At 31.9% G+C, this 13,034-nt stretch overlaps 2 protein-coding genes across 5 annotated transcripts in view; one reads left to right on the top strand and one right to left on the bottom strand.

Moving 5' to 3' along the window:
* Positions 1–2,319, top strand: part of LOC107455902 (trans-1,2-dihydrobenzene-1,2-diol dehydrogenase) — a 48,955-nt gene extending 46,636 nt beyond the window's left edge. For both annotated transcript variants that reach the window (XM_087153393.1, XM_043044338.3), the window contains exon 8: positions 1,368–2,319. In XM_087153393.1, the coding sequence (XP_087009519.1) occupies positions 1,368–1,471 (104 nt within the window). In that variant the 3' untranslated portion in view covers positions 1,472–2,319. The remainder of the gene's footprint in view (positions 1–1,367) is intronic.
* Positions 2,320–7,210: 4,891 nt separating this feature from the next.
* The window catches only part of LOC107436416 (saccharopine dehydrogenase-like oxidoreductase), a 36,493-nt gene continuing 30,669 nt past the window's right edge, over positions 7,211–13,034 (bottom strand). For 2 of the 3 annotated variants that reach the window (XM_087153390.1, XM_087153389.1), the window contains 2 exons: positions 9,280–9,361; positions 7,211–8,503 (listed from right to left, as the gene is read on the bottom strand). In XM_087153390.1, the coding sequence (XP_087009516.1) occupies positions 8,404–8,503; positions 9,280–9,361 (182 nt within the window). In that variant the 3' untranslated portion in view covers positions 7,211–8,403. The remainder of the gene's footprint in view (positions 8,504–9,279; positions 9,362–13,034) is intronic. The other variant, XR_015429778.1, reaches the window with a different exon arrangement.

Below are 13,034 nucleotides of genomic sequence, written 5' to 3'. Positions count from 1 at the left end.
AAATTTAGAAATCAAGTTATTTATAAGCACAAAAGTTCATGTTAATATCCAATTCTGGAATTTAAATTTGGGAAAATTCCCATCCACATTCTGACCAAAATTAATTTTAAGCATTGCGATAAACGGGGAACTGATGATCAATCCCCCGTGGAGGATTGAACCATACCCTGCCTCTGACCGATGGGTAACAGCTTAACTGGGAAGTAAAAGTGGCTTGAACGCAGTGCTGACCACATTACCACAATCAAATCGTTTGTCACGAAATTGTAGAGCCTTAGCCTCCATGACTTCTCTAATTCACGACGGGCTGTTGCGGGAATTCTAATAAGCTAAAGAAGTTCTTTTTTATAAATTAAATTCCATTTTCAAAGTTACTAAAAAATGACTCGATAGGTGGTTAATGAATTAAAGTTTCGTGTTACATTCATTTGAAACTTTAGACATGTTTATTTGTTCATCCAAAATGGTCAAAGTTTCCAGTATTTCAGTTGACTATGCTGTAAATTGCACCTATTTTATATCAAAGTTACTTAACAAAATGACCCTATAAGTGGTTAATGAATTAAAGTTTCGTGTTACATTCATTTGAAACTTTAGACATGTTTATTTGTTCATCCAAAATGGTCAAAGTTTCCAGTATTTCAGTTGACTATGCTGTAAATTGCACCTATTTTATATCAAAGTTACTTAACAAAATGACCCTATAAGTGGTTAATGAATTAAAGTTTCGTGTTACATTCATTTGAAACTTTAGACATGTTTATTTGTTCATCCATTAATGGTCAAAGTTTCCAGTATTTCAGTTGACTATGCTGTAAATTGCACCTATTTTATATCAAAGTTACTTAACAAAATGACCCTATAAGTGGTTAATGAATTAAAGTTTCGTGTTACATTCATTTGAAACTTAAAACATTTGTTCATCCAAAATGTTCAAAGTTTCCAGTATTTCAGTTGACTATGTTGTAAATTGCACATATTTTATATCAAAGTTACTTAACAAAATTACCCTATAAGTGGTTAATGAACTAAAGTTTCGTGTCACATTCATTTGAAACTTTAAACATGTTTATTTGTTCATCCAAAATGGTCCAAGTTTCCAGTATTTCAGTTGACTATGTTGTGAATTGCATATATTTTATATCAAAGTTACTTAACAAAATGACCCTATAAGTGGTTAATGAATTAAAGTTTCGTGTAACGTTCATTTGAAGCTTTAAACATTTGTTTATCCAAAACGGTTAAAATTTTGAACATTTCAGTTGACAATGCACATATTTTATTGGTAAATTGCACATATTTTATTTGTACGTTTTATAATACAGATTATTTAAATTTTTCGACAATAATTTTTTCTTTTCTTTTAGGGATGCTGGAAAGTCCTGTTATGACGCACAAAGATTCGGAAATTTTGGCTGAAATAATGGATGAAATTCGGCACCAACTTGGATATTACTTTGAGGAAGATTAAATCTTTATCGCTGCTATTATTTCTTGTTCGTTGTTGTTGCTATTATTTTTGATTATATAACTAGGGAAGTGAACTCAGTGTGAAAATCCAATACAATTAAATTTTAAAAGTTATGTCATAATTTACGATATAACTTTATTATCATAAATTAGATATTTATCCATCATTTGACATTTATTTCATTTCAGTTACGCAATGGTCTTTAAAATTTATATTTTAATCTTATCCAAAATAATAACAATTATAGGCACCAGAATTGAGTAAAATATAATTAATTGCACCGGTCAAGCACTCTGATGATTACTTTTAATTAAAATTACTAATATATTATTATGATTGCTAGCAGAAATCAGAAAACTATAATGAATGTTATCAGGATTAAAATGAAAAAGCTTGAGAATAATATTACAATGAGGCATGCTTTTCTTTTGAAAAAGACATTTTTTTCACTAAACAGCACTTTACTTTTGTTCCTTGGCAGAAATTTTACAAGTTTTCAGAATTTTCATTAAATAACAGTGCAGTACACAGAAATATATTATTCTTAATGTAAAAATGACAGTGTTTTTAACTTCAAGCGCTCTCTTGAACAATTTGAAAATGTGGATTATCATTGTATTGCCCGAACACCTTTAGTTTTAACCGTTAAATATGATTGCACATAATCATGATCATAAGCAATCTGTTTCTTGTAATGTATTACATTTTGTATAATATGTAAACATGGTTGCTTGTAATCTCAACTATATGTAATTATGCTTTAATTATATGTAATCATACCTACTTGTAAACATACATCATTATCACTTGTAATCATAGTTCAATAAAAGTTTTAATCATGATTAAAATTGTAATCGTTACTTAGATTTGCAATGATTGTAAATTATCAAATAATTGTAATTAATTAAGTTTTGCCCTGCTCTACTTGTTGTCTAATTAGCATGGTTTATAATTCTGAAAAAAATGTACAACCATCTTTGCTTAATCTGAAAGTAGTTTATTTTTGTTACACATGGGGGTCGTAAACAATCATCTCTTTTCCTCGTTATGTGGTTCAGGTTCAGTATTGAAAAAAAGAAATGTCATTGATGAAAAAAATTAAAACGTAAAAAATTCATTGATGAAAAAAATTACGATTAAAACAGATCAAAACGTGCTCTGTCATGGAAACAGCATTTTTACTAATTATTTTAAAAAAATAGAAGAAGACGAAACCACAAGGAAAATTTTTATATCCTTAAAGCTCTCTAAACCGACAGCTTAAGCACAGAAGTAAAACGGCCAGAAACAAATATGCAGGCTAACTTTAGTTATCGAAAATTGAAAAAATGGTGCATTTAACATCTGCGGTAATGTACTATGCCATGAACTAGTTAAGGATATAATAGGTAAGGACATAATAGGTAAGGACATAATAGGTAAGGACATAATAGGTAAGGACATAATAGGTAAGGTATAATAGGTAAGGACAATCCACTCTAAATTCATCAAGACGCGTTTCTCCTGGACTAATCGCTACAGCGCCCTCTAGCACCTTTTATCGGAAACGGTTAGTTGATTCAGTAGAATAATTGACACTCTAAGTGTAGTGTTCCTGTCATATTTTTGATTTATACTTTTATTATTATTTTATTTACTTATTTTAAATATTTTTTATTACCATTATGTTTGTCACAGGAATGAATAATAATTCTTTCCGATTTATTGTTTAAAAGTTCAGTTTTTATGCTTTATTTCAATAAAAATTAATGAATTAAGATTGGATTGTGAGAATTATGTAACTTTTTTAAAAAATATTTTCATATTGTGCAGTTAAGTAGAAACGCAACATTTTCTAATTAACTCCAAATATTTTATAACGTTTTATATTTTAGTTTGATAATACGTAAAAAGTACTTCTTTCATATTTTTATTTATTCCTCTCTATTTTTTATTCTTTTATAAAATAAATTCTACTATGAACAGATAAACGAAAAAAACAACAACATTAATAACGTTTTTTTCGTATTTATTCCTTCCTTAGTTTAAAAGAATTAATGGTGCATTTCACCCATGCTAATACTTATTAAATTCAACATTGAAATCGATATTAGAAGAAGAAAAAGGAGGAGAAATTAAAATATTTAAAATAAATCGTAAATTACTTTGCAGAATGTATTTTTGTCTTCATTAACAAACGACATCTTTAACGAATTGACAACTAAGCATTTCATGGAACTAAAATAAAACAAATGACTAAGCGATTAAAAAAAACTTTATAAATTCAAATAAATATAAAAGAAAACGATAATCTCATTTATCAATCTAGCTGATAGTTAAGCTTTTTGCGGTAGCGTGGCACTAAAACCGTTTAGACCAGACTGTTTCCATTTTGGTACGCATCGAAAAAAAACGCGTCGTCATTTTATATACTCTAGCATTAGAGTGGAAACTCTTTATATATTTCTTTGTATAATTAAACATCGATATGCTTCCTCTTATTTTGCAAAGGGCATTTAAATTTCAAGGCTTTTAAATTTATCAATTTCAAATGCTAAAACATTTTAACACCAACTAAACTCATGTTTGTGAAAATTGCAACACCATGAAGGACTTACGCGAGTGAGCTGAAATTTTCAGGAAATGCAAAGTAGAGCATGATATGCAAATGATTAGAATTTCAGACCCGTAGCGCATGCGTATGCTGAGCAGCGCCCTCTGAACGGCGGATGGATCCGAATAAATAGACGGCTGTAGCCAAGCGAGTATGGTTATCGGTGGTTATCTGCTAGTGGTAAATGTTAGCTTAGTTATTACTTATGCCTATTCGACGAAAGAGAGCGAGATTTCATCAACTTACGGAGTTTAAACGGGGGGAATCATCGGCCTTCGTGAAGCTGGATTATCTTATCGTGCAGTAGCCGCTCGTGTGCAGCGTAACAGCAGCACAGTGATGCGTGTTTGAAAGCAGTGGATGGACGAGTGTCGGACAACTCGGAAATCCGGGAGTGGACCCTGAAATGTCACGTCAGCTCGCGATGATAGACACCTGTTCGGCGTTGCGCTAATGGACCGTACGGCTCCCTCTAGACAACTGGCAGCACGGTGATCAATAGCTACAGGTGTTTCATTGTGTGCTTCATCGATTCGTGGACGTCTGCTGCAGCGTAGACTGCGAGCAAGGACTCCTTTATACAGGATCCCCCTCACGCTAAACCATTGCCGCCTGCGGCTACAATGGGCCAATCAGCATAGGGACTGGCGTGCTGATTAGCAGCGTGTCGTGTTTTCTGACGAATCCCGCTTTAATTTGTGGTACCATGGTGGCCGCATTGGTGTCAGACGCTATACCGGTGAACGCCATCTTCCGGAGTGCGTTATCGAACGCCACAGTGGACGAACACCCGGGGTTATGGTCTGCGGTGACATAGCATATCATGGACAATCTCAATTGCTACGAATTGTGGGTAATCTGAACAGCAACCGGTACATCAGTGAAGTTCTACAGCCCCAAGCTGTTCCCTTCCTACAAGCCTTGCCAGGTGCTGTATTTCAACAGTACAGTGCTCACCCTCATATTGCTAGGACTGTTCAATCCTTCCTTGCATCGCGACAGGTACAACTTCTTCGTTGGCCGGCGTATTCCCCGGATATGTCGCCGATTGAACATGTGTGGGATTTCGTTGGTCGGCGTCTCGCTCGTAATCCTCGTCCTGTTGCTTCTACAGGCGAACTTTGGGTACGCATACAAACAGTATTGAATTCTCTTCCTCAGACAGACGTTCAAAGTTTGCTTGACTCCATGCCATGTCGTGTAGCAGCACTTATTGCGGACCGTGGTGGTTACACAAAATACAGATTTCGATCTCTTGTTATTGTTTGTTTGCTTTGAAAGTTTAATCATTTATTTGTACCACTACCACTCAACTGTGTATTAAGTTTCATTCAATTATGACGATTCCTTCATGGTGTTGCAATTTTCACAAACAGGAGTTTATTAATAATAGTAATTAATTGCACACATCTTTTCGCATGTTTTAAAGGAAAATATATTTTATACAAACATTAGTACTTGAGGCAGGGATTATAGCCTAGTTGGTAGGGCACTGGGTCCATGTCCAACAGTTCGTGGGTTCGATCCCCGCCGGCCGAAGACTCTCCGTGTAGTAAATGGTGACTGATGCACGTTAAATTGGTCGAGTCGCAAAGTCCTCCATGTTCCCATAACAAATCAATACCTCTGGCGTACTGATCCTTGGGGGTGAGTTTCCTTGTCTTCTGGATTGGTTCAAAATTACAAGGCTACGGAGTTGAACATTAGTAGTCGTAAACCCAAAAATTGGGTCAGCTGTTCAACGACGGATATAAAATAAAATAAAATATCAATACTTATCGGTCATTGGCACTATGAAGACAAGTTCGCTAACCAGGGCTTAAATCATGTCCCTGGTTACCAATAATGCACATCGGTGCCTCGAATATGACAATATCGTGAATATTATACAACGCGATAATTATTGATTTCATTTTATTGGGATAACAACAATATTGATACCAATGTAGAAATTTGATTAATGAGGAAAATATTGCGATATATTTTTGACGATAAATCGCGATATTAAAATTTGTACACATTAGTTATGTGTGTTAAAGTTGTGTTGGTGAAAACTTGAAAAACACTTGCCAACACATAATCTTTATAACCATTATGAAGATGAGAGTTTGGGTGACAACAGTGGATAAATGCCCCAAACGTTCATGGATTATATATTTAGATATTCGCATTTAAAACTTAGATTAATTAAGTTTCAATATTAAGGGAAGTTTTTAATAGCAAGTATCTTCTGTCTAGGCTTAAAAAAGTTAAATAATACTGGTTGGCATGCTTAAGTTCAATTTAATTCCCAATTAAATATGTCAAAAAAATTTAGAGGCAGATTTTAACTTTTTAACATAAATGATCATTTATTTGGTTATTTGTTCTTTAGTTCTTGAACATGGTCATTAAATCTAAATTATTTTTTTTAAAGTTTACTTTTTTGCTTTAAAATACATTGTTTACGATTTTCAATCGGTGTATTCTTTTGACTTAAAGGCTTATAAAAGTTAAAGTTTGTTTAATTTTGGCGAAAAAATATTTAGGAATGAAATTCATTCATTCAATAATCAATAATAGTAAATAAGTGATTTAGAACTTTTCACGGTTTGATTTATTCTTCTTCTAATGCGTCTTTGAGATAATTAGCATTTTTTTTTTAATGTTATCATATGTTATACTAAGCACTTTAACTTCAAGCTCACGACGATACCATATGAACATGTAAGAGACAAAAATTAAATCCAATCTCTCTTGAGCAATATGAGCTTATTACACTTACAAATTGTCTCAATTTTGGACAGTGCGATTTTTAGTCTCTAAATACTGAAAATTCTATTTGTTTTTATTAGTTATAAATAAATTGATATTTTATGCTCTTTTATCGAATATAAAATTTAAAACATTTTGGAGAAAGAATTATGCATTACGAAGGGTTACATATGAATGATTCAATAAGCAATGATTTCCTGGATGAGGGCTATCTCATTATTTCATAAACATTTGAGAGTTATCCTCTACTGATTGGTATAAGACAAGATTTTCGAAAACGTAATTTGTTTCAGAACCTAATTAAAATTACAGGCATTTTAAAAAAGATAAATAAGTAACTGTTTGCAATTTTATAAATCGAATATCTTTCAGGTGATAATAATTTAAACAGATTTTTACTTTAAAAAAAAGTTTATTCGAATATTTAACATTAACTCTCTTCTTATATTAAAATAAAAATTACAATAACAAAAACTCAAATCCATATTCGTATCACAGTATTTCAAGTATCATACATTTTATTTTATAAAAAATAACTGAAACATCAAAAAATAACTATAACTAATACGTATGTGTTACCAGCAAAGGGGGATATCTGGCATTACAGACTATTTTAAAAATCAACCAGTGGAAATGAAATGGTTAAGCACTTCATGCATTGCCTAGTTACTGTATACATTGCCAAATGACAGACAAGCAGAGTATAAAATATGATTATTTCATTCTTTTAGATAGTATGATTATAGTTTATTAGTATTTAATGCAGGCAAAGCAATTTCTTGGTGCAACAAGTTCATATTTCACTTTACTTTCTTCGGTGAAATGAGTAAGCTCTTTTAGTAATCGCCTAGTATTATTAATTAAAACTGGATTAATCGGGATAATAAACCGGCAAGGGTGATTTTCTGATTTCACTTGCTCAGTATTGTTTAGCTCAGATGATTTTTATAATTAAAACGCCATTGCTTGGTATATTCTTCGCCCAGTTTTCAAAGCACACATGTTGCTTAAGGTAAAGGATAATTTCCCGACATACAGTTGCCCGGTCTTCCCTACAATGTTTTATTTCTAATCGCATATTATAATAATCAAATAAGCCAGTTAAAGTAAAATTTGTGTTTCATAAAAAGTTAATTCAATGAATAGAAAAAAATGTTATTTTACTTTAGTTGTCAACTGAGAATTCTTAATCGTCATTTTTTTTAAAGGAAAAGACAGAGCGATGCATCCTTGTTCATGTGCTTACATCTACAAAACCACACTATCATACCTAGCTTAAAGAGCATTATTTTTCATTTTTTTTACATTGCCCATGTAAAGTATAAAATAATTCTCAGATTACATTTTTAGCCTAAAAACGTTAACGTCAAGGCACTGTCTACAATGCCTGAGTTTCCCTCCCACATTGCCGGTAACATATAATAATAACATGAATTGTAGAAATACCGGCAAAAAAATAAAAAGTTTCCTTAGAGGAGAAAGATATCATAGGTTCCATGAATAAAATAATTTATAAATTATTTTGAATCCATTTCTTTACTTAGAGAATTACTTGTTCTACAAAATTTATATAAAATAAAGGTTTTTAGTGAATATTTTCATATTTAAAAGTTACACCACGTTTCTCTAATCTTTTCTGAAGAGATGTATTTTCAAAAGCCACACCAGGAGTAAGAACACCTCCCCTGAAAATAAAAAAAAATAAATAAAAATAAATAAAAATAAATAAATCAATGAATAAAAATAAAAAGATCAATGAATTAAAATAAATAAATAAAAATAAATAAATCAATGAATAAAAATAAATAAATCAATAAACGAAAAGTAATCAAAGCAATGTTTATATTTCAATAAAATTATGGACAAAAATAATTCTAAACTAAGCTCCTTTTTTTAATAACTGCTAATATTACTTCATGTAAGCAGCATTAATATTGGATACATATTCTCTATAGGTTTCTAATATTATGGCTAATGCATGATTACTTATATGTAATAATATTTTAGACGAATTTCGGTATGACGTCAAAATTATGAATTATTTCATTTGAAATGTCAATAAAATTTTACAATTTATTTTTAATTTATTATTTTGAAATTCCTTACGTATAAGAACACTGCAAGAAATTCCGGATCAAAGGACTGTAAAAAATACGGGCACTAAGGGTATCTGTACTTTTTACCATAAAATCCATTTTCACTGGAACATGTTAAGGAATAAAAAAACCTGTTATACCGTAATTTCTACAGTGATGATAACCGCAAAACTACTGAATAACTTTAATTAAAAAATATTATCGAAAAAATCATGTTAATATTTTACTGTAAAATGCATTTTACGAACATGTCGAGTTTTTTTAAATCGTAATTTGATCCGGAAATTTTACGATTGATGCAATCTTTCTTTATAACTCATATAAATATGTTAAGCTTTGTAGACATCATAAACATCATTACTCACTGCAAAGGTATTTTGTCTTGCTCTTGTAGAACTGTCAGACCAGCCTGCACCATACACATTGCAGTTAAAGGATACGCTGGTTCTAAACAGAAAAATACTACAAATTACTATATTTTTTAAACAACAAGTGAAGAAAAGCAGAAGTTTAAATATTTTATGGAAGGAAACACACGAAACCTATAGTGGCAGATTAGAGTTAGTGGCAATCTCTTACATTTTTTTAAAATTTTTCACTTCTTTCAGAAACTTTCAATAAAATGAAAAATGTAAAAAATCTTTCTTAAAATATATATTTTAAGCAACTTCGTCTTTTCTATTATTATTTAATTATTCGAGTAACTTCAGATCAGGTTAACAATTTTGTGCATTTACAGAAAGGATTACTTCAATATTTATTGTGCTTTCATACTTTTTGCCCTCAAGTCAAAACTTTTACACACTGATGTTTGCAAATATCGCAAATGGCCCATTCGATTGAAAAATAAGCAAATTAATTCAAAAATACTTTTTTTCTTCTAATTGGTGAGAAAGTAAATTTGAAATTTAAATATTAAAATAAAAATACTAGAGGGCTCCTTCCCCTGCTCGCTACAGCTCGCCAACCCCCGATAATTTCTAGGCAATTACATTTTTGCTCACTTCGCGAACAAATTTAAAGTCGTTTCCGTGGAGATTAGCTGGCAATTTTTCTGCACCAACATCATATAGAGAGAATATGATAGGATTGTAAAATGTCAGAGGTCCTAATTATCAGCATTATAAACTTATATAAAGCAATTTTAATACAAACAATATTATAAACTTATATAAAGCGAGGAAGCAATATTATTTAACACATTACTATAGGGCATTAGCCGGAAATTAATCTCCGTATCCGAAACTCGCTTGGCAGAGCCTAACTCGGGTAGACTATATTTGAGGGTGCCCCTTGATTCTCGCCAAGTTGTGATCGCGATTGATCACCAAGCTGAGCAATGTTGAAGCCCAATCGTGATTCTGATGGATTTAGATTTTAGCGTTATTTTTAAATGTTCAATGGTTTATGTAATTTCAGAGATCCGTTAGTTCTGCGTTAGATACCGGCTGGCAAGGTTGCTTTTGCTTCTGATCAATAAGATCGAAGGTATGTGGGCAGTCATAAAAAGGGACTTTAGAAAAAAATGTCTTTGCCAGTTCGGTACCACGGGCGCCTTTTTCGATTCGTATTTTACCGAATTTATGCGGCGATAGAGGTACATAGATTCTATTCATGATAAATTTGTACAGTATCTAACTGCTATTAGAGATTTCGGTGCACCTAAATCTGAGGATATTCAAGCTTAACGAAGAAGTGAGTTTTTTTTCCTTTTCTTTCTGTGCGCACTCCATTAATTTTTGTTTCAATTCAAAATGCATTTTATTGGGTTTCTTAATTTTGCTCATATCGGGTTCATTGCAATTTTATAAAGTTTTGGCCGATGTTTCGTTGAAATTTTTCAATGTTTTATTGAAATATCAATATATTTTGGCAACCATTCCTGTTACCGCGGTGTTCCGCGCGAACAGGAATGGCGCCAAACATCAGTCGCCAATTTCGCTAAAGGGCACCCTCAAGTATATTTTTACCCCTAACTCAAATCATTGTTGATCTTATAGGATGCCGGACGCTCCCTATATGGTTCTTAATCCCCCCAGCCAGAAAATTTAAATTTCAAACTGAAAATAATTAAAACCTAATGAAAAAAAACTTTAAAATATGACAAACAAATTAAAACATGTCATATTAATAAGTTGGTGCTGAGTAATATTTCAAAAGCAACCATTGCAAGTAATTGCCCAATTAACTTCAATACTGTCAATAGACAAAATATTTTAGTTTCAATCAGACAAAAAGCAAATTATATAATAATAACACATGTAACTGACATTCGACAAATTAAATTAAGCAATTTAATTTTTTTCTCATATTGAATACTAATAAAAAAATAAATGTAAAATGAAATAATTATGCTATCAATGATCAATAAACATTTTTGTCTGAATTGTTATAAACAAATAAGGTGAAAACAATAAAATTAAAAATTATTTACAATAGATCTCTGAGTATTCACAAAACCTAGCTATGCGCATTTTTCATTGATTTTTCTTTTCACATCATTTTGTGTAACTAGCCCCTGAATATCACAATGAATCTGATTGAGACTGGCTCATTCCATTTATTTCAAAGGTGGGGAATGTAAAATTTACTGCGCATGCGTCGGAATTTACTCTCACCAGAGTTGCCATATGTAGTATTTTCAATAATATGTATGGCAAATATTGTTTGACTAAAAATTAGGGATGTGGTATTTTTCGTAGTATTCTTTTTAAAGTGTTGTACTTATGCTTTTTTCTTAAATCAATTTTTATATCTGTTACCGGCAAAGTACGAAACCCGGCATGCCGGATGCTATTTAGACAAAATATGAAATAAACGTCCTGATAAGGTTATTATGTAAATGATGTGCATGCTACTGTGAATGACCGAAATCGGTGGTTGCTGACTTTCACTGGTGAATGTTGACAGTCACATAGTCGCTTTGGTGAATGTCCGAAATATTTATTACATTCGATTTCATATTAATTTATTCATGGATATAATTACATTTATTCGATATTTTAATACTTACTGGCGATAGATTAGAAGAAACATCAGTGTAGGGTATACCGAGCAAATGTACACTGGGCAGTGGCTCTTGACCTAAAAAAAAACATCAGTGTCGGGTATACCGGGCAGTGACCCTTGACCTCAAAAAACATCAATGTAGGGTATACCGGGAAGTGGCCCTTGACATAAAAAAAACAGTGTAGGGTATACCGGGCAAATGTATACCGGGCAGTGGCCCTTGATCTTAAAAAACATCAGTGTAGGGTATACCGGGCAAATGTATACCGGGCAGTGGCCCTTGACCTTAAAAGAACATCAGTGTAGGGTATACCGGGCAGTGGCCCTTGACCTCAAAAAAACATCAGTGTAGGGTATACCGGGCAGTGGCCCTTGACCTCAAAAAAACATCAGTGTAGGGTATACCGGGCAGTGGCCCTTGACCTCAAAAAAAAAACATCAGTGTAGGGTATACCGGGCAATGGCCGTTGACCTTAAAAAACATCAGTGTAGGGTATACCGGGCAGTGGCAATTTTATGCTATGATTAATCTTTCTAGATTTTACTTAGATTTTCTTACCTCAACTTCATAAAATACATGAGAAGATATAAAAAAGTATTCCTGACACTATGTAAAATTAGTTATGATTTAAAAAAATATTATCAAAGTGTAAAAAATATTATCTTTAAAAGCATCAGATTAATTTAAAACTTATTAGAAATGTATATTTAAATCCGAAATTGGTAAATGGCGCCATCGTTTTAATTTTAAAAATCTACTTGCAGAAAGAATAGGAGCTTATGTGTCTTCAAAGAAGATACTGTAATCGGATTTACTGTATAGTTCGTGCGCCGAAGTGATGCGCAGTAAATTCTACTTTCCCCACCTTTGAAATAAATGGAATGATCCAGTCTCAATCAGATTCATTGTGAGATTCAGGGGCTACTTTTTGTGTACCAATGATTTGCACTTTTATGCATTATTTAAGAAATATCTCAAACAAATATGAACTGTTAATTCATATTTCTGGCTGAATGATTTTTTGAAAGTAAGTAAAAAATAATTAAAAGTAAGGAAAAACAATGATAAAATTAAAAATAATTAAAAGTAAGGAAAAACAATGATAAAATT

This window comes from Parasteatoda tepidariorum, chromosome 10 (genome assembly GCF_982258835.1).
Source record: "Parasteatoda tepidariorum strain Cologne lab strain chromosome 10, Ptep-v5.0, whole genome shotgun sequence".
NCBI lineage: Eukaryota > Metazoa > Arthropoda > Arachnida > Araneae > Theridiidae > Parasteatoda > Parasteatoda tepidariorum.
This window is presented reverse-complemented; position numbering and strand designations above follow the sequence as displayed.